Source organism: Anthonomus grandis, chromosome 2, assembly GCF_022605725.1.
Source record: "Anthonomus grandis grandis chromosome 2, icAntGran1.3, whole genome shotgun sequence".
NCBI classification, from domain to species: Eukaryota; Metazoa; Arthropoda; class Insecta; order Coleoptera; family Curculionidae; genus Anthonomus; species Anthonomus grandis.
Genome location: NC_065547.1, coordinates 17,736,100 through 17,759,129, shown reverse-complemented (window position 1 = coordinate 17,759,129; position 23,030 = coordinate 17,736,100). Strand labels below are relative to the sequence as shown.

The 23,030-nt window shown below is 31.8% G+C and overlaps 1 protein-coding gene across 3 annotated transcripts in view; it reads right to left on the bottom strand.

Moving 5' to 3' along the window:
• Window positions 1-23,030, bottom strand: part of LOC126733560 (putative fatty acyl-CoA reductase CG5065) — a 57,222-nt gene that overhangs the window by 13,137 nt on the left and 21,055 nt on the right. For 2 of the 3 annotated variants that reach the window (XM_050436898.1, XM_050436899.1), the window contains exons 2-6: window positions 12,497-12,761; window positions 11,767-11,946; window positions 5,060-5,176; window positions 305-869; window positions 10-177 (exon numbers count right to left, since the gene is read on the bottom strand). In XM_050436898.1, the coding sequence (XP_050292855.1) occupies window positions 10-177; window positions 305-869; window positions 5,060-5,176; window positions 11,767-11,928 (1,012 nt within the window). In that variant the 5' untranslated portion in view covers window positions 11,929-11,946; window positions 12,497-12,761. Of the gene's footprint in view, window positions 1-9; window positions 178-304; window positions 870-5,059; window positions 5,177-11,766; window positions 11,947-12,496; window positions 12,762-12,939; window positions 13,023-23,030 lie in introns of those variants that run through there. The other variant, XM_050436900.1, reaches the window with a different exon arrangement.

Sequence of the window (23,030 nt, the reverse complement as noted above, 5' to 3'; positions counted from 1 at the left end):
TTAATTTACCTGTGACACAATTGTAAATAGGGATTTCTTTGGATTTTCGGCCCGCTATACTCCATGCCGAGACTATCATTAAATTGATTACAGTGTCTACTGGAACTACGTCGGCTTTTTTCGTTTTGTCACAGAGCATTGTTCGGAATAAGCCTTTACCTGCGGCGGCTATAATACCTGAGAAATGAAAATATTGTCAAAAGTTATAGTTGCCGATAACGGTCAATTAATTTTCTTTGAATAAAAGCCTCAATAGTCCGGACGTATATGATCTTTTAATGTAATACATACATATCCTACGTACCTGTAGGTCCATTCCAGTTATCCACCCATCCTTTCAAAGGTCCATCCATACTGCTCAACACTATACTAGGTCTAACTATGACCAACGGTAAATCACCCTTATTATCCTTCAACCAGCATTCCGCAAGCGCTTTTGTAAAAGTATAAGTATTCGGTCTATTTCCTACCAATTTTGGAGTAAGCGAGTCAACCAGTTCCTCATCCAGGGCATCCACGAGAGCGACAATCTGATCCGGGCCAATGGGCGGAGGATAAATCATTTCTTTCACTTCCGAACGGTCGCAGTTACAGTAGGCCGTGGATACGTGCACCAGCGCTTCCAGGTTCGACATTCTTTTACAGAGTTCTACAAGACGTTGAGTACCGAGCATGTTTATCGTGACGGATAGTTTTAGTTTTTCGTCAAATTTTACAGTGGCGGCGCTGTGAAACACTACGTTGACAGTTCTGGATAATATCGATCGATCAGTTTGGGAGATAGCCAGTTCCGGTTGGGTGATGTCGCCCTCTATCGGGAGCACTTTGGAGAGATCGTTGGGACGTTCTTTGCGGAGGAGATCGAACAGCTAGAAAATTATTTTACTGTTATTGGAAATCATAATACGTATTAACGATTAAGTTGCATAATACTTTGTCCTTGAAAACCTCATTTCTCACGTAATCTTTTCAATATGGCTTGGCACGAAAGCCATTTTTATAATAAACTATCGAATGAACAGCATGCATACAGATAAGAGGTTTAAGGGTCTTTGCCCTTTATAGCTGGATTATGTTCGTATAAATAAGTAAATAAGATTAAGCAGTCTGCTTAATGTAAATCGAGATTTATATTTTAAATTTTGCCCATATGTAAAATTTTGATTAGCGGGCCCCCATAAGAATGTTTTAGTAATAAGAGTCCGAAAATAGAATAGGGGAGGTCTCAAAATATGGAAATGTTGTATCGAAATGTCCTCCCACTCGGGCTTGGCAACTGGCAACGATATCGGCGATCGTGTTTAACATTCGTATTTCGTTGTTTGCCTGATGGCTGTTCCCATTTGTCTGGATAGAGACTCCGCATAGGAGTTTTTAGTTTTTTTAATTATATCGAAGCTGGTTTTAGAAAATTATTTTTTCTAGATCAAGTGAAATCGGGAAGATTATTAATTTTTTGAAATGAGTCGTATCAATGCAATAAGTTCTTTTTGGATGATACAAATGTCTTTAACTGTCTTGGAAGAGGCAAATGTAATTTTTATGATGGGTGTTTCTAAAAATTAATGAGTAAATAGCATATAACAAGAAGAGCTATTCGGTTATCGGTTCTTGGAATTCTCTCTAGATGATCTCTTCCAGTCCTTAGTCTTGTTTTATCTCATCTTACAATATTTGGGACCTTACAGATAACTCTAATTTCCTTGCTTCTTTTCTCATTGTAAAACGTGTGTTCTGTTATGCATCTTAGTATTCGCATTTCTGTTGTTAGCATGTATTTGATTATTATTGTGTTTTCTGCTCTTGTTTCTATGGCATACGTCATCACTGGTTTTCGAGACTCTAACTTTGCTTTCTTCCTTTAGATTCCTGTTGCTCATTAAGTTTGCTCCAAGATATTTGAAAGTATGACTTGTCTCACGCTCTAATTGTAGACGAATTTGCATCTTCGGGGCTCTCTGGAATTAGTGAGTGTGTTTTCTGGGAACAGTTTCCATTTTAAATTTATTTGTGATTTTTTCAAATGTATATAAAAGTCGATATCACTTTCCGCTTTGTTTTATTTTGGTAATGATTTGGTCCATGATAATGCTAAACATTATCGGACTTAGACTGTTTCTTTGCCTGATTCCGGTTGTAACGAGTATTCTATTTGGCTTTTTACTTTCTACTCTTACAAAAGTGTGATTGTCAGTGTATAGTTATTTAATGATAGATACAATACTTTTATGAACTTTAATTTTTATGGAAGTTTGACGTCTCTCAGTCTCACTTTGTCAAAAGCTTAGGTGAAATACATGAAGTACAGAAATGAAGGTTTATTGCATTCAGTAGCTGTTTCGACTACTTGATAGAGTACAAATACCGCATCTATAGTCGATCTATAGTCTGAATCCCTGTTGTTCCTCACATATTTTTCTGCTAATACTTTTTTGAACAGCTTTGAAACTGAACTTAGAAGGCTGATTCCTCGCTAGGTTTTTGGGTCTGCTTTCTCTCCTTTTTTGATTGAAATTGTTATGCTTTCGTTTCATTATAAGTATGGGTACTTTTCGTAGAAATAATATTTTATTTTAAAGATCATTTGGTTTGTCCAACAATACACTTTTTTAACCGCTGTTAAGTCGTTCACCGCTGCTGTCGATTGTTTCTTTATTAAATCGGTTTTTGACCCCCCACTTTAATTTTGTTGCCAATTACTTCATCCCGCTTTGGGATACAGTCGAGAGTTATTTCTAAGTTTTGGTAGACACTGATTATATAACTTTTTTTAAACCTAATTTAATAGTGTAAAAATAACAGTACTCTCTTAGGTAGGTTCTTCAACCATCAGCATCAATATGATTGAAATAATAAATAGCTAAATACCTTAATAATTTGTATTGACTTTTTCTACTTCAAATTAAACATCCCGTATATTTTTGGATTTAAAATTTTTATTTGGCAGATAAATCTAAGTAAAACAAAGGATATAAGTAAAACTATAAGTAAAAACCCTTTACTTATAGCTCCAATACTTTTTAACATACATTAGAGTTCAGAATTTGAAAAATTAGTACAAATTGTCATCGCAATAATCACATATTAAAAGCCTAAACTCACCAATTAAACTAAAAAAAAAAGAAAATAATGAAAATGCTAATGAGGCATGAGGATGACCATCTGACACTCCATCCATAACAAATGATATAATGCGTAATGTATGACTAAAAAGTAACATTCTACAAAACCGAAAGTGGAATAAACGCAAATAAACGTTTTTTGTTTAGTCATTAACCAGGATACGATAATATGTTTGGTGAAAGTGAATAGACGTGAAACAAAATGGGCACTGGGGAAATTCTGTTTACCCAAAACGGATGTGCGGATTATGACAGGTCGCTATGCTTATATTATGAGCTCGACCGTTTTGCGGTGTAAATTTATTTGGTTTCTACCGGATGTTATATTGATAATTATTAATTTTCTTGGATGGGGTGCGTATCACCTCTACCCTCTCGTCGTAATTAATGTAATTTCCTAAACTGTAGTTATATAATAAGCTTTATTAAAGTTCAATTTTAATTGATTAAAAACCAATGCGATAATCATGATGAACATCAAGCTATAAGTAATATAATCTCTTTCGGTGCTAATTACATGAGTAAATAAATTGAATTTATTGGGTTGCGTGAGTTCCAACGGTTAACATTTAATTAAAATAATATTTTTTTTGAAAATTAATATATGTTTTTTGGTTAACATCAGTTAATTAATCGGGGGAACATTATAAGAAATAATTTTTTTAGTAAATAGGTAAACATATTTTTAGAAAAAAAATAACATACAATTGTACGTTTTCTATTTTCGTACGAAATGATGTGAAGAGTTTAGAGGAAAAATGCAAATAAGTCAATTCATAAAAAAATTAATTTTCTATCAGAAACATCTCTAGTGTTATTTTTATACTTCTGTTAATTTTTTGGAAAATAACAAATTTTTAAATAGTTATGTAGCAGGTATGTGAAATGATGACTTGTTACCTAATATTATGTAATAAGTTAATTCAATGAATTCATGGAAATTTCCCATTCATAAAAAAAGGGATTTTATACAAACGCTAACATACAAATTGTTTTCTACTACTAAAGAAAACATTAAAAAAATTAAATACCAAATTACTTTACGCACTAGTACGTAAAAAAAACGTCAAGAAGATTGTTGACAAATTATAAATTAAATGTCAAGTAAATGTTAAATTATTTTTTACACAAATTACTTATTACTTAAATTAAATTAGTTGTTACGTAAAAAGACTTTTTTAGACACTAGTGCAAAAAGTGAAACTTTGAAGTGAAAACATAAGAAAAAGTGAAATATAAAAGTGAAACCTGGGAAGTGTGTAAAATAAGCTTTACGCACGGTAGTAGAAAATAGTTATTTATGTAACAAGTGGTTAAAGTGGGGAACTTGGGAACCCATGGACAATTCTGATGAATAAAAAAGAGGATTTTACATACGTGTAACATACAAAATTTTTTCTACTACCGAAGAAAACATAAAAAAATCAAAAATATGAAATTACTTTGCGCACTTAAACGACTTTACGGTAAAAGAGTAAAACATTTGTTGACAAATTATAAATTAAATGTGAAATAAACGCCAAATTATAAAAAGTCTTATTTATAGTCTTAAATTACTTTACGCACTTTAACGACTTTATGGTAAAAAAACGTCAAAACATTTGTTGACAAATCATAAATTAAATGTCAAATAGACGTCAAATGACTTTTTACGCAAAAAATACTTTTTTAGGCACTAGTGCTTAAAAAGTGAAACTTTACACACCCTAGGAGTGACTACTTTACGCACGGTAGTAGAAAAACATATTTTCGCGGCGTTAAATCTTGGATATTTCAAGATCTGTGCAGTTTGAAGAAGAAATGCATTAAAAGTAATTTACAGAGAATAAAATTGGCATTAAAAAAAGATTTTCATTATATTTTTAATAATTTAATAGTTGGCGAAATTTGCTTGGAAAGTTTAGAGCTCAGCATTCTATAATTCTAGATTTACTTACAGGTGAACACAAAAGTTGCTGAAGCCGCTCCTGAGCATCTTGTCCTCGCTTTGGCCTAATAAGGAGGTAAATTTTTGAAACACCCGGGCAACTCCTTAGTAATTTTTCTAATAAGACCTAATAAACAAAAAAAATTAATAAATAAAAACAAAAATTTTTGTCAGTAAAGTCAACAGTAAATTCCTTACGTCAAAATAATGTGATTAAGGTCAACTTGCCTTATCCTAACTTTAATAGTAACTGAAATACAGGGTGTCACAGTACTATTTGGTTTATCGTTTTTTTTCATAGGTCCTGAACCAATTGACATACTGACATGAAATTTAAAACATACGAGTCTTTTAAAAAGAAAAATAAAATTTCGTATGCAGGTTTTGCGTTTTCGGAAGCGGGCTCGTTGCGTTAGTTTTTTTCTTATCTTTTTCTCTATCCTTTTGTAATTTTACATAAAAAATGTATACCTTATTAAAGTCGCTAGGAGCAACCATTTTCGACATAATCACCGGTTTTTCAGTTTAAAATAATATTTATTTACTAATTTATTTAAATCGCATCTTTGGCAGTTGGCGTTGGAGACAAGTGTTTGTGTTATTTATTTCAAACTTTTTGAATGTCATATAAAACTTTTAAAACGAGTAAAAAAGTTTTTCTCTTAAGTTTAATCATTTTAAGTAATGCCTAGGCATAATTTGTTTACCAATTTGGAGGTGCTTTGTGTTTACGCGCAAGTAAATTTTAATGGACGGCATGCAAGAAGCAGGTATCAGAAAATATTTCCAGATAGACAACATCTAAACCATAAATTATTCCAAAGAATTTATAGCTGACTAGGAGAAACTGGATCATTTCGGCAAAAAATGCCTGTTTCGGGCCGCCCAAAAAATATTTCCCAACAACAGAAAGAAGAAGTTTAGTAGTAGAAAATCCCGGGTTAAGTAGTAGTTAAGGCCTCTATCCATACCACTTTACACCAGTTTAGTGTTTGATCCCACCAGATTTGCCAGCCAGAATGCAGTTTTGTCGTCAGTTTAAAAATATGCAAAACGCAGATCCAATGCTTATTAGCAGAGTGTTATTCACAGACGAGGCTATATTTACTAGACGCGGTGTATTTAACTTTAGAAATGCTCATATGTGGGATACTTAAAACCCCCATTCAGTTGTCAGTCGTCGTTTCCAGCATAAATTTAAAATTAACATTTAGTGTGGTATTATTGAAAACCATATAATAGACCTCCATGAACTACCACCTAATTTGAAGGGAGACGCGTACTTAAATTTCTTCACGAAATGAACTTGGAGGTCTTTTAGAAAATATAGCATTAAATGTTAGGCAAAATATGTAATGTAAGATGAGGCTCCAGCGCATTTTTCTCGAGCAGTACGCAATTACCTTGACCACCGAACATAAACTAGAATTGTTCTTGTTCTTTATACTGTGCCTTGACGAACAATATCCTGAACGTTGGATTGGCCGTGGAGGACCTTTGCTTTGGCCTGCACGTAGTCCAGACTTAAACCCCATGGACTTCTGTATTTGGGGATATTTGAAATATCATAAAAAAAATTTTTATGATAAAAAAAATAAATAAATATCATTTACTTTGGTTATGATATACGAATTATATAACATAAAATAAAAAAGTCGTAATATTTTTTTTATTTAATAACAATTCTAATTAAACATAAATATTAATAAACTTAGGTATTAATTTTATTTTATTTAGTAAATTTAAGTCATTCACATAATATGAAAACCTAAAAGTGCGATTATTTTGAAAATGGTTGCTCCTAGCGACTTTACTAAGGTATACATTTTTTATGTAATATTAAAAAAGGAAATTATTTTGTTACTTTTCAAACCAATATACGAAGCTGCAAAAAAGTTAGGGAATTTAAAAAAGTAAAAACTAATGCAACGAGCGCCTTCTACTGAAAACACGAAAACTATATACGAAATTTTATTTTTCTTTTTAAAAGACTCGTATGTTCTAAATTTCATGTCAGTATATCATTTGGTTCAGGACCTATGAGAAAAAAACGATAAATCAAATAATACTTTGACACCCTGTATTTCAGCTACTATTAAAGTTAGGATAAGGCAAGTTGACCTCAATCACATAATCTACTGTTGCTCTTTGTACCATTACTTTCGGGACACCCTGTATATTTAAATATTATTAAAATGTTGACACGTGTTTCGCGGCATTGACGTGTCATCTTTTTAAATATATTTTAATATATATAGGTAAACACGAGACTTTTGACTAAAATTTTGTAACAACAAGGAAAATAATAAACTCGAAGTCAAAGTCTCACAAATGTAGCGTCTATTGATTAGGTTACGGGTTTCGCCTTACCGCATCATCAGACCTAAAAAAAGTTTAAAAATATTCAGTTAATGTTAGACAATTATTCACAGAAAAAATATACTGGATTTTAAGTACAACACGCATTAAAGAACACTTAGGTCTTATGATAATATATAGGTAAAAGTGAAATGGTAACTACATCGTTTATGGTTATTAACTAAAATATAAATCTTTTAACATATTTTATTTTTAAGAGCCGATGCATTACTTACCTAAAAATTTTATTTTTTTATTTTTTATTATATGTAGTTACCATTTCAGATTTACCTGTATGTTATCATAAGACATAAATGTTCTTTAATGTATATTGTTGTACTTAAAATGAGATATGTTTTTTCTGTGAATTATTCTAACCATTATTTGTTTAACCATAGCTGCATATTTTTAATCTTTATTTTAGGTCTACTACAAGCTTAACCTAACCAGTAGACTCTACAGTTGTGAGAAGTTTTAGGTTATTTGGCTCCTTGTTACATATTATTAAAGTGTATTTGAGAAGAATGGATGAATTTTACATATTTAAGAAAAAGATAAATTTAGTCCAAATAAATGTTTTTTCTCCTAAGATCAAGAAACTGTTTTATAATAAACAACGCAGTTATTCTTGGAACATATCTTTGAGTGCACGTAGTAATATATACTTACATAGTATACAGATTGGCGAATGGATCCCTACACATATAAAGTTCCTAACAGGCGAGATGTTGCAACGCCGCCGCCGCGACAGCAGGTGTTCGAGGTATGAGCTCGATTATTTTAAAGTTTATTTTAATAAGCGTCTGACGTCGACGGGGGCTAAAGCTCTTGTAGCAAAATTTAAAAAAATACTACGCGGCATTGGTATAATATTTTTTTAATGTAGGCATTACATATGTAAAATCCGCATAAATTTGTTATTACATTGTATTGCATATTAAAAATTAAAGCGTCGCTCTTATTAAAATAAAATATAAACTCTAATAAAAATAAAATGAAAACTTAAAAAAAATCAGAAAATAAAACTAAATAATAAACCTAACCAATATTTTTTTAAATAAAAGGCCCAAAAGAGTTTGAGGTAAAATGGATTTGGCAGATTTCACAATTTTGATTCTCAACTCCTCTAAATTCGTTGGCCTACTATCATAATGTTTATAAATAGTATCCTTAAAATAACCCCACAAATAAAAGTCATTTGGTGACAAATTAGGACATCTTGAAGGCCATTTAATATTTCCAGTCCCACTAATAAGGCGGTTAGGAAAAGTATTTGTCCAAAATTCTTTTACTTTAACCGCATTATCAGCAGGACAGCCATCTGGTTGAAAATAGACTGATTCCAGGTCTATATCAGGAAGGAGTTAAACGGCAGGAAGAACTTGGTTTTGTAGCAACTCAAGGTATTTTTCGGCGTTCAAAGTACCATCAATGAAAAATGGCCCCATAATATGGTCACCCAAAATACCAGCCCAAACATTTAACTTTTGAGGGTACTGAGTACGGAGCTTCTGTGCTCGTTTTCCTGAGACCAATAGCAAAAACTGGAAGGATTGTGTTTACCATGCATTGGAAAAGAGAACTCATCTAAAAACAAAACATTTTCTAAGAAATTTTCATTTTCATTTGCCTTTTCCATCGTGGTTTCACAAAATACCATTCTTCGCCACTGGTCTTCAGGAAATATCTCCCTAGTTTTGGAATATTTAAAACATTTGTATTCTATTTTTTTATGGTGCATACACAGTTACTCTCCAACACCTCCTGCACCCTTTCAAAGGGTTGTTCTTGAACTTTGATGTGACAATTTCTACATTCTTGGAGGCAAAAAGATGTCTCAACATTTTACACATTTGAAATAGTTTTAGCACAAGGAATTGGTCAATTTTTAAAATTTACTGAAACTGAAAATAAATCCCTTCGTTGTACTGCTGAATTGCCTCCATAAAACCATTTAATCAATTGATTTTTTTCAGCAGCGGTATAAACAGCCATAATGATAAATATTTTAAAAAATTGAAATAGCGCATTAAGACTCAACAGTGCAGTATGCAATCACATATTGTTTTTGATATTGATTGTGATGTGCCGAAAATAGTAACTCAGACGATCGGAATCCGCCGCGCCGCTTATCAACCAGAAAGTACGCGAGAAGCGGTGTTCCATTTTTAATGCTTATGTATAGTGTTTTATTCGCCAACCTGTATATTTATACAAATTTACAATAGACCGTCAAAACGGCAACTAAGAATTAGTGACATACAAGCGAGAAGTGTAGCCCCAGCTTCTTAGTGATGACTTGTTGATTAAAATGCCGTATCAATATTCTTCTCAAGAGTACGTAGATATGCATTTTTGACGTGGTTACTGTAACTCGTCAAGCAGTTATCAAGTATCGACATCGGTTTGCAAGTATTGCGCATTCCTCATAACAGAATATTTCTGTAATACAAGTATACAGACCATTTTGGGAATGCGGTCTGCGTGATTATTTTTTCGATCGGGGAGGGAACTTGCCAGTAGACTTGGATCAACAAGTACAAGGTGCTGTTGTAAGGGCTATAAAAGTACGTCGAATTTGTAGACAATTCGGAATACCGCGAACGTTTGTTTGGCGATTTTTAAAACGTGAAGGCTTTCATCCGTATCATTATCATAAGGTACAAGGTTTGCTTAAAGAAGACTACTATACTCGCCTGGTTTATTCTACCTTAATATTCATTTCTATAGAACAGTTTGACAGATTGAGCGACATTCACAAGGCATGGGATCACATATCTGAGAAACCTGCATAGATGGGAACCAGAAAATCCAAAAGCTGTACGTCTATGTAATTTTCAACATAAATTTTCTGTTAATGTTTGGGCTGCACTAATCGATGACTTGTTGATTGGTGCTGTAATGCTTCCTGCAAAGTTGAATGCGAACAATTACCGTCAATTTCTTATAGGCGAAGTGCAAGTCCTACTGAATATTTCCCTACACAGGTGGTTCCAAATAGATGGGGCTCCACCGCATTTCGAAATTGCTGTCCGAAATTGGGTTATCATCAAGAATCCAAGATGGATCGGTAGATGTGGTCAAAATCACAATCCGCTGGATTTTTATTTTATGGAGGTATATGAAACATTTAGTCTATGCGCAAGTTTCAAATATAAGGAAAGATTCGTTTGAGCGTATTCAACAGGCTACCGAATATACAGGGCGTTCATTTGAAAACTTGCCAAAACGGATTTATTGAAAACCACTATTTAAAAAAAACGCCGAAATACGTCAAAAGATTTTTCAAGGTTGACAACTGTCTAACCTAAAATTACTTCACCCTCTGCCCCCCAGGGTCATCCCCTTAAAAATTTTAAATGGCAAGGGGTATCGAGTAATAGCTTGTTTAAAAGGTTTTTCGAAATCTTTTATTTTGACGTTTGATTTTTTAAATCTGTCGATTCGTTTTCGAGAAAATTAGAAAAATCTTTGTTTATCTTAATTTGTTCAGATAGAAAACAAAAACATGAAATTATCAGTTATTATTTCAATAAGTGTTCAAAATGTTGCCCGTTTTTGGCCAAACAATGATATAGGCGATGTTCAAATTCCTGACGGACATTTTCAAGAACATGTTGTGGGACATCATGGCAGCTGTCGATGATGCGTTGACGAAGTTCATCTAAACTTTCAGGTTGGGGAGTAAACACAATAGATTTCAAATGACCCTATAGAAAAAAGTCTCACGGCGTTATATTACGAGATCTAGCAGGCCATTCTATAGAATGAATGGGCCTATAGGCCCCCTTCGCCCTATCCATTTATCTGGAAACTCGTCGTCTAACCATTGCCGAACGGAAAGAATATAGTGAGGAGGAGCGCCATTTCAGCCTCATCAAGTATAAGCTTTTACTCGATACCCCTTGCCATTTAAAATTTTTAAGGGGATGACCCTGGGGGGCATAGGGTGTAAGGGGGTGAAGTAATTTTAGGTTAGAAAGTTGGCCCCCTTGATGCCTTGATACCTTGAACCTTTTCAAATGAACACCCTGTATACGACAAAACAGAGACCAATTACAAAAAACTACGTCATCTGTCGGCTCACTGGAATAAGTCTGCATTCAACAAAGAGGTGGAGATTTTAAAAATATTAAAATTATATATATCAATTCATTCAACTTATAACGATAACGATATACAAGAGACCTTGTATACTAATATATAATTTTCATATTCAGTATCTCTTAGAGAGGACATTGTGAATGTAAATACTTCTCTTTTCAACCCAACCCCATTTGAAAAGATTATACGTTGCCCATCTTGCCACGCTTAATAAAGTACTAACCGAGTGAAGAGTTTTAACAATGTATTTCCTACCTTCCCCATAAATCCAGTACCCCCGGTAATAAAAACGGTTTTTCCATTATAAAAGTCTGACACTGAACCCTGGACGGCTGTTACGACCGGCCCGGTCGTGCTAAAAGCTGCCATTGGAATGCTGTTGCAATTTGTACTGCTCACGAACCCTTGGATCACCATAGAAGATGCTCGTTCAATCTGGAATTTATTAAATGTTAACAAAGGCGTAAAAAAAGAAGATAAGTCTAGAAATTACTTTCACTCTGTAGATTGAAAACCATCCCTTGAAGTTTAGCGACGCATAATGTAAAAATAATTAAATAGTATTTTTATTTAATTTAATAAAAGTTTTAAGTTAATACCCGTAATGTTAACGGGCAACGGCAGTTTAGAAAATGGGAAATATGGCAGCGGTTTTTACGCCCTGACAACGGGAGATGTAACAAAAACCAGTTTAAACTTTTCCAGCGTAAAACGGAATAGGCGAGCTTATAAAAATCCACCTTTATAACCAAAACTAATAAATATTTTAAGGTATTAGATTTTTTAAATTATATTTAAATTGACGATAAATTAATTTAAAAATTATTATTATTATTGTCCAAATTAAATCTAAAACCTATCAACTTTGGATTTAATTCTAAACGACAGAACATTTATATTATTTGTTTTTCCAATTTTATTTAAACTTTTCCTTTCCCTGGACTATCGAATCTATCCAAATAAATTAAATACAATACTTGCTTACCTATATCCGGTCAGTCCTGCTTCCTCTTTCCGTTGCCCGACATTTATACAACTTGCTTTCCGAACTCTTAATGCGACTATTCTAACTTCGCTAAGTAAAATAGAACAAAAACTATATAAAATATGCTGGAAAACGATGGGCTTATGCGTTTATGAAATTTGTTAAAAAACTTTAAGGATGTTCTTTGGAAGAGTTACGATTTTGTTGGTATTGCTGATTAAAAGGGATGCGACGGATACGGATATCAGATCGGTGGTGCGCTTGCCTGAAATTGAAAAAATTTGACTTAAGTTAAATTAAATCTCAAATTGTGACGTTAAGGGCAATAAATGTCAAATAGGTTTTTTTTTTAAAGTGATATAAAGTCATATGAATAAAAAGAAGCATATGCCTATAATTCAAAATATTCAAGAGGTGCTTAAAACCAGAAAGCAAATGCTCACGAAATAAAAGGATTCGCTTTAAACGTATGAATAAAGCCAATCATTTGTTCACAATTGCGAAATTTTACTTGCGTAAAGGTGATGCTGCCATTTAGTAGCATCAAACCTATAACCATTAGTGGGTTCGCGAATTCTACGTGGAACGATTTTCTTTTTTTTATACAAGTGATTTTTTGATTTGAGTAGGTAGATGTGGAGTGGTTACCTTTTTAAGCGAGAGTACAGAACAGCGTGGTGGTCCACAGAATAAAAATCTCTTTCAGATATTTGAAAAATTAAGATTTTCAAAGAGCTAGACATTAAGACCGCTGAATCTCGCACTGTGCAAATGGCAGAAAAAAAAATCATTAGGTCAATCGTTAGACCTGTGGGTAAGAAAGTTTAGATTTCCGACTGCTCTTGGAGCACTACTCTGTGCACACGTCAAGAGAAAGAAACCTGAACATGAAGACGAATGGATAAATGAAGCAACTTAAACGTGTAATGTAAAGTACCTCTTTTACCAGCGTGGATGTGAACTGGTCTGGTTCAAAACATGGCAGCCGAATGTGGAAAAATTCGTAAGGAAGACATCTGGCATAGCAGAGACTGCCGTTTTAATCGCTGATCAGGGTTATAGAAGTAATATAATAGAAGGCGTATGACACCTTTTCGAGAACCCGTTGATACGGACGTAAAAAAGTCTGACAATAAATTGTTGTCAATGGAAAGAGAAATATAAATAGTCGAGCAGTGCTAAAACGACGCTTACGAGAATATTGATAATGCGATATTATTAATAATTTCGATCCATACTAGAATATTGTTGTCAGGTGACACTGGCTAAATTTTCAGACATAATTGTAGCTTGTACCAAGGCCCTGCAGGATCCAGATTTTGAAGGCTGAATGATGTACTTGTTCATGGAGATGAAGAAAAGAATGACAACGTCCGTATTCGGGGTAAGGAAGTAAAGTCCAGTTCAGAGATTTATTAGAATCTTTGATGTGTCGCAGATGCTGCACTAAATGGTCCGTGCGCCTATGTCGTATTTATTGTCGCATGATATACATGTTTAAATGTCAAAATTTTATATAATTTTTTTTCTATGAAATCATTTTAAATAGGCGTAAAACCCCATGTTTTACACTATTTTTAATTTTTCTTTCGAAAATGTCTATTTTTAGAAAGGAAATAATATCAAAAAATTAACCGCGGACTAAAATCGAAGCATCTTACAATACAAAACATTTTAAACACTCACAGAACTCACTGACTTGTTACCTCTTTTTAGCCAGTCTAATAAACAAAGATAAAACACCTGCGTTCTGGCGATTCCTACTTTAGGCTGTGCAAGTGATTGCGTATCTCTCTATCCCACTGATTTTGAGGATTACGGGGCCATACCCAGATAAATTTTTGGGCTGTTTTTGTATTACTTTCGTCTTGTTTTTAAGGAGATCTTTAAGGATGGGTCTATCGCCTTTAAAATAGTTCTGTTGGATGGGTCTATCACCTTTAATAGTTGCGAGGGGGATTATGTGGGATTATTATTTGATGGGTTTTGCCGGTTTTGCTTTTAACACGTTTATGAAAGAGTTTGGCTTGTATTCGTCTAAATTTTGTGCAGTTTTTACTTTGAGGAAGTGTGTCTTTTTTATTTGTGTTTGTGGATTTGTTTTGGTATTATAGCTAATGACCTTAAAATGTTTCGACACTGGGAAAGTAGGTAGGAAAATTTGGCAAATGAACAGGAAAGTGTTGGGGCGGTTTTATGGAGACCGTGGGTGCACAAGAAAGACAGTAATATTTGTGATGAAAACAAAAAGAGTGATCTGCACAGTGATTTAGACTCACATAGTTCTGATAGTTAATTTTCTAGAGTAAGGGAAGTAGAAGCTACAGGGGAAAATCAAGCAGTTTTAAAATTTAATTGTTTAAGTACAGAGGCCAAACAAATTTATTTAAATGTCTATAATAATCTAAGGAATGATCCTCAGTTCACAAAATAAAGGTAGTGCTTTGCAAAAAACAGCGTTTTTAACAGGGGTTCCCTATAGTACAATATGCTATTTTGTAAAAAAGGGGGCTAAAGCTAGAAAAAAAAGAAAGATGCAGGACAATTAAAGGGACTTGGCACGGATATTGCCAAATTGCTAAGGAAAGTTGTGTATTCTAAATACACAAACAATAAGGTTCTGACCATAGAGATGGTTAAGGACACCTTATTGGCAAGGGACACACATTTCTAAGTCTCAACCTTGCGGAGATACGTGATAAAACTTGGACTAAAGCTTAAGATGGTTAACAAAAGGGCTGCCGTAATGGAAAGTACTAGAATTGTCAGGTGGCGTATAAAATATTTGGAGAAAATTGAAAAATTTTGGGAGGAAGAAAGATCCGTATATTATTTAGATGAAACATGGTATGATACATTTATGACTGATGTATGATTTCCATTCTCTTGGAAAAAGTCCCTTTTTTGCCATAGTAAAAAAACCATATTTTTATTAAATAAATAAATTTAAAGTTTTGTTTTTTTCAGTTTACTGCCCTGTTGTCATTCAGCGACACTATAAAAACTGCTTCTTTCTCCAGTAAAAAATTTTGAGAGGAGGAAAGTTCCATATATTATTTAGACGAAAAATGGTATGATACATTTATGATTGATGTATGATGTCCATTTTCTGGAAAAAAACCCTTTTTTGCTATGGTAAGAAAAACACTGTTTTTATTAAGAAAACAAGTTTAAAATTTAGTTTTTTACAGTTTTTTGTCCATAATTTATCCTACAGAGACACTATAAAACCAGTTTAATTTTTTTTTGTACAGTTACTGCCAAACCTACCACATTTGTTCTATCCCAAAGAGGCAAGATTATTTATTTCATAAATCACTGGAAGAAAAAAGGCTGTTTTACATATGAGTTGTAATTATTTCAACAAAAATTAATGTAAATTTATTATTAATTAAATTTAAAAATTATTTATGCTACTCGTGTATACTTTTAAATATGTTTTAGTATCCATATGCTTCAGTGCCAGATGAAGTTGGAATCCACAGCAGCAACAGAGAAACTGTTTCCTTCCTTAATGGAAGGAACTACTAAAGAAAAAAGGCAAAAAAACAGAGTTTAGAAAATTGTATCAACTCTTTGGGGAAGATTTTTTTTTTAGAAGTAAGTTTTTTTATAAGCATTTATTTTTGTTAATTTTCATCTAATCTCTCCTATTATGCACAATAACTAAATATGAGGCAAACAAATTAATAAATATTACATTCAGAATGCAAAAGGTGTATTTTTTATAAGTAAACCTTGTGTCTTTTACACGCATAAGATATCGACAGCTAGATGGTTTTTAATGTAAAAGTTTATTTAAAAAAATATACTTCCACTTTTCTGACTACATAATTATTTTTTATCAAAAGACGTTGGTACTAAATATAGAGATGGGGTTTTCATGTGTAAGTTATAATAACATATCATAATATGTATAAATAAAAAAAAGCAATAATAAAGGACATACAATTTGAAGACAAATCAAAACATTTTACCCTTTTGCGCCAAAAAGTAAATATTTAATGTCTTAATCCACAGAATAAATGGGCCTAAGTAATTTATACTCCTATTCTCTCATCACTTATTATAAACACTGATGGCGCTAAACTTATTAAATTAAAATTTTTGGTTAAAGTGTTTTTACGTACTTAAATCTTATCTTTAAATTAAATATTATCTTGCTATCACCTATCCTGAATTTCTAGCTTTATAAAACTAAAACCAAATCCCGAATAATAAAATTTTAAATACAAATAAATTTTAAGGTCGGATCTGTGCAACTTTTCACACTTGAGTGGCTGGGACTGAGGTCAGACGTCTAACAAAATAGTACGTGGGCGTCTGTAGTCAAATTTTATGAATCAAATATATAAATTTTAAAAAAATATTCAAGGCATTTATTTATTTAATGCAATAATTAAGTATCGCTTAGAATATTACTTTGTGATTCTTTCCACATACAATTTTGCGATTTAAACATGCATTCCATGTGACAATACAAGCAACACCGGCACACGGACTATTCGCGGCACATCAAAGATTCTAATAAATCTCTAAACTGGACTTTACGTGAAGCTTTATTTTATATAATTTATTCACTCGTTTCACTCAGCATTCACGTGTTTTTATGAAGCATTTGCTTCGCTCTCTTAATTAATTTTATAAGCATTTACTTTAGTTAGTATTCATATGGCATTGATAAGTAAAAAAGATGTGTTTGTTGTGTAAAGTAGGTAAGCTCGTTCTATTTGTTTTTAAATCCTAGTGGCGACATAATATTTAATTTTTCTAGGATGACACCCATCCATCATTTTAAAAACTATAATTTTTACGTTAAGAGTTAGCTGACGCCAGGCAAGAATATTTATTTTGAGTTTTTATCAATAGTCAAATACTATACATATTAAGAATTAATACTCATCAATTCACATCCGACAGTATTTTAACATTTTGCTTTACAACTTTAAAATTAAGCAAAAACAAATCATTTAAACGCTTATATTCCGAAAACTGTTTTTACAAGTATAGCATCTAATTAATCAAATTCCTTAGAATTTTACTCAGGAACTAAAAATATATTAACTTACAAAGTATTTTAAAAAATACTTGTTTTAGGTGTTATTAAGAATGTAAATGTAAGTAAAGTAAGTAATTTTAGTTAAGAATTATGAATATCTCTATTTCTACTATAAGCTATACATCAACAAGACTTAAGACAATAAAAGAAACGAAAGTTTATGTACGCACAAACCGTTACTCGAGACAAATTTCGATTTTTAAATCAACATTTAAACGGCGACCGCGTGAAATTTAAATAACTTGAAAAAATAATTAGGTTATTGGGTCTTTAGATATTCCGTGAGTTAAGTGATGACTACAGCCCAGGTACATTTGTCTTTTTTGGTGGATAAATAAATTGAATTATAATATTATTATTTAATAAAAAATTGGTAGTTTCCTATTGACATAAGCCAATTCTAAATGAAAATTCCCATATTTTTATGTAAATTTTACAAAATTAAACTAAACTAAACAAAATTAAACTGGAGATGATATAAAACAATCATAAAAAATCCACATTAATTTTTTCAATATAATTAGAAATAACTGTGACGTAGCCTAATTAGTTTTAAGTACGGCCCTGCATTGTTACATGCATATGAAGGAGTTATGTTAGAGGCGCGCGCATCTATTTATGGAGCATTGTTGAACAACTTCTGAGGAACGACAGGACAGTAGTCTAGTAGATTTTTTATGCAACTTTTTAAACAAAAAATGCTTATTCGTTTAATAATTTTTTTAAGTTTTTACTCACTTAAAAAAGTAATGACTTCACCTAAAAGTCAACAAAAAAATATTTATAAATAATAAAAAAAAATTATTACTTACTATTATATAGGTCACGTATACAATATATACAAACTTGACTTTGTTTTCTCTTCGAACTTCAACATCTAAACTCAAACAAAGCAACCTACAGAAAGACTTTTAAAACAAGCAAAACTATCATAAACTGCGAATTACCTGGAAACAATTCGAATAAATCAAAAATTGTTTTTGTAAAAGAAAACTTACGAGCGTTTGAAGTGCTAGTAAATCGTATGACTACCATTAAATTTATACTGAACAACTATTATTCTGTGCTATTACAAAAAATTTGTGGTTTTTCTGGTATAAATTTTGGGCGTATTTATGGAAATTCTTTTGAATAACACATATTATATGATATAGGAGATTTATTTTTGTGTAATATTGTTTAGCACCCATTGGTCTGTGTAGCAATATAGAAATGAGGAGGAGAGATAATACTGAGTGGGTCTTATTGTTTCGTAAATTTTTGGTAGGAAAAGTGCCAACAGAATTTTGATTTAGAGCATGGCATTTTTTATATTAAACTCGACTTGGCTTGTTTCGTATTGTCGCTTATCATTGATGAAAATTTGATTCTCTGCTTTTTGTTTTTAGACCTAGTCCAAGGTGACTTATTGCTATTTTTAAGTTTTTTAGCATCTGATAACTCTAGGTAAGGACTTAATCAGGATCCTTATGTGAACTTCTAGTTCATGTCAGGACCTTAAAGTCTATTTACGCTTTACAGCTTGATCAAAGACATGAAATCCATGAGACAAGGGCACTTCATTGACTTTTCGTTAATTCCCTTTGACTTTGGGAACTTTCTGTGAAATTCTAATGATCCATCATGAGTCTTATGTAAGATGTTTTACATTTTGGCATAACTAACATTTAGTTTTCTTTTTCTTACAAATGATTTAGGTCTTTGGCTAATTAGCATTAATAGAGCTCAAGATTCCAACATATGCAAGATATTCAGGAATTCAGCTGGCTTCAATAAAATTATACTAATAATCATTCGGATATTCAACCGTTATTGCTATAGTGTACTCTTCCAATGGATGGAAATAAATCAATCATTTTGATTTGATTGATTGAATTGTGAGTTTCTGTCCCAGACATTCTACAAGAAAACTCTTTATTTCCGTGTAAACTGATATATAGAACATGCAGGAGATTATTTTTATTTTTCTACTCGAAAACCTTGCATCGTACGAAGAATCAAAAAGAATCAAATTTGCTTTAAGCTGAATGAGGGCTTAAAAAATAATTTTTGTTTCCAGAAAAAGCAGTGTATTGTAAAATATAAAAAATATTTCAGATCAAAAAGTTCATCAAAATCTTTAAACCTTAAAATAAATATAAAAAAAATAAGGCTTTTCTGAACACTAAACGCGCCGTTAAAGTTGGGACACTGTAATTTGGAACATCCTGTATAAAAGTGTATCAGGAAACAAACTAGGATTTTTTTTCTGATACAATCTAGGAAAATTATTAGGACTTTTTTATACTTGAGTGCATAAAAAAAACAAACAAACCAAGGTTTCAATAGGAATTGAATAGGTTTTTCTTTCGTACGACATTGTAAATGGATACTAACTTTGAAAGAAACATTTTTTATATAAAATTGTGATCTAAGTAAATAGAAGTCCTTAGTAAAATATATGGGAGTTTCTTATAAAAATGTGGCAATCAATATCTGTATATTGTATGTAGATAAAAAAGATTTATCTCTTTAAATTGAATTTTATAAAAACTACACGTCAGTATTAACATTCTGAACATCCTTTAAGCACCAATCAAAAAAATTATAAAAATATCATAGAAAAAAGGTGTAAAAATATATGTTAAATATACATCATTTCGATGACCCTGTAGGCTCTGATGAAAGATTATCTTTTAGAGGACACCCTGTACAGGGTGACCATTAGGATCTCGGAAACCGTAAAAGTTACGGGGTCGGTTAAATGGAGGCAAAGTTGCGCAATTTGGAGCTTAATAAAATGGCGTTTAAAAAATTTTAAAATTCCGGACACTTCCGGAGATATCCAAAAAAACCGAAATTTGTCAAAATCGTTTGTACCTTCTACCGACTTTATTTAAAGGGATATCGGAAAACTAAAAACAGTTTTTTATTGTCACTTTTCATGCTCTTCAACACGTTTCGTTTTTTTTTCGATCATCAACTTTTTTTTTGTTATGGGCGCCATATTGGATTTTCTCATTTTTAAAAAGTAATTTTAATTACCTTAAAAATGTCGGTATCGCAATTATACGTCCGATTAGTCTTTCTAGTACTTCCCATAAGAACTCAATGGGATTTGTTAACAAGTTTATCTCGCGAAATTATTATCAACTCTGTTTTATATATGAACCAAAATTATGAAATACCCTGTATTCAAGTGATACATTTTCATTGAATTGTTTTAAAAAAACTATATCAAATACAGCGTATTTTATAACTTTAGCTTATATAAAATCAATTTATTTGGAAATCCCATTGCATGAATTTCTTATGGGAAGTACTAGAAGGAGTAATCGGACATGCATGTGCGATACCTCATTTTAAAGGCAATTAAAATTAGTTTTTAAAAATTAAAAAATCCAATATGGCGCCCGTAAGAAAAAATAAAATTGATGATCATTGAAAAAGAACGAAACGTCGGATTAATTTTTTTTTGCGTCATGTTGTAGGACATAAAAAGTGGCAATGAAAAACTGTTTTTAGGTTTCCAATGTCTCTTTAAATAAAGTCGGTAGAAGTTAAAAACGATTTTGACAATTTTCGATTTTTTTCGGATAACTCCGGAAGTATCCGGAATTTTAAATTTTTTTAACCGTCATTTTATTAAGCTCCAAATTGCGCAACTTTGCCTTCATTTAACATACCCTGTAACTTTTACGGTTTCTGAGATTCCAATGGTCACCCTCGAATTTGGGACACCCTGTACACTAACATCATACTAAGAATGTTCAAAACGCAATTAATTAACTGTGGAGACCGCTAAACTTCAACTAGTTTGAATAACTAATCTGATAAGCCCATGCAGCCTCGAATTAAAATTGATTTTCGAACCGGAGAATATTTTACCAGAATGCGATAATGATGATGATGAGGTGGAAAATGGTGCCAAAACACGACAATAATTAATCGAGAACTGTACACCCACCGCAGATGAAAATTACTGTTAAATAACTAGGTTTAGGCACTTTTGAGCTTTGGAGTTAGTTAGGATTAGGTTAGTTAGGACTGTAGGATTATTATCGTAAAGATAAAAAGATGTCTATATAAAAGGTTCTCTCTTTCTATAGTATGCTAAGAGTATATATCAGAATTTCTCATTATTTTCTCTTTAAAACAATGCATCCTAATGAACAGAAGCAAGCAATCACGAGCTGAATACTAAAATGCCGTTCCATCAGGGCCTTGACCGAGACAAAGACCTCCGGATTAGAAAGAATTTCTCCGGGGCCATGTAGATAATTATTCGAAGTGGAGAAGGCGTTTCTTCTCGTTTTAATTGGGTAATAAAGACTGTATAGCAGTTAAGTTCTTTTTAAGTATAAATTGATTGATAATGTATTTTTATTTATTTTGGAAGGAGGATTGATGATCGAAAATTTGTTTTCGTTGAAAATGAATAATATCTAGGTTTAAAAAAATAGATTTTTACAAAAGAGTTTAGGTTTCAAAAAAATCTGATTTTAGAGAAAATAAGGATTTTTAAATTTTTTTTTAATTTTTGAAATTGTTTTTTTTTTTGTTTAGTTTTCATCTACCAGAACTAATAGGTACTTTCGTCCCTAGGAGCGAATTGGTGTGTAATTTATAATATGTTCATGATTTTAGATTTTAAAAATAAAATATTTATTTAACGTTATAACTGTCATTTTCCACTTTTATTGATTTGATCCAATATCAAACTGATGTCTTTTCTATGATATTTTAAAAGTCAGTTTTTCTCATTTACAAAATGGCTTTATCAAATTACAAATTTGACGTTTCGAAGATGTCTTCGAAAGAAAATCGGATACAAGAAGCCACTGGCAACTCAAAATAACTAACTTTGATATATTATTTTGAAATAAAAATTGAATAGGCCGCAGACAGTTGTCAAAACAGACTGATCTGAAGAAATCAAACGTAATCATGAATTTATAAAAATAGTATAACAGGTCTTTGAAAAAGGTATTTATTAAGAAAAATATGTATATAATTATGTATATATTTGAAAAATATGTACATATTTATACTTACACTTTTTTCTTTTTAATTTATACTTTCAAAATTTATGCGCCACCCCTCTGATTAAAACCCAATTCTTTTTTAATGGCCTTTGTAAATTTATTTAAGGGAAAATTTTTAATTTCATCTGGTATTTCATTCCATAATTTAACCCCTATAAAACTAAAGGATTCCTGAAAATTTGATGTTATATGTTGTAGAATAGAAAACTTATTTAAATATCGTGTATTGATCGTGAATGTATTGATTTTGATAAAATAATCTGTGATAATAAATAGGTATATCGGTTGACTTGTATTTAAAATCTTATATATAAAACTTGTTAAGTGATGTTTTCGTCTGTTCTTCATTGTTAGAATGAAAAGTTTAAATAAGGAGTAATGTGATCTCTGTATGTCAAATGAAAATCGTAAACAAGAATTTTGTAATTCTTAAATCGATTCTGCCAAATCT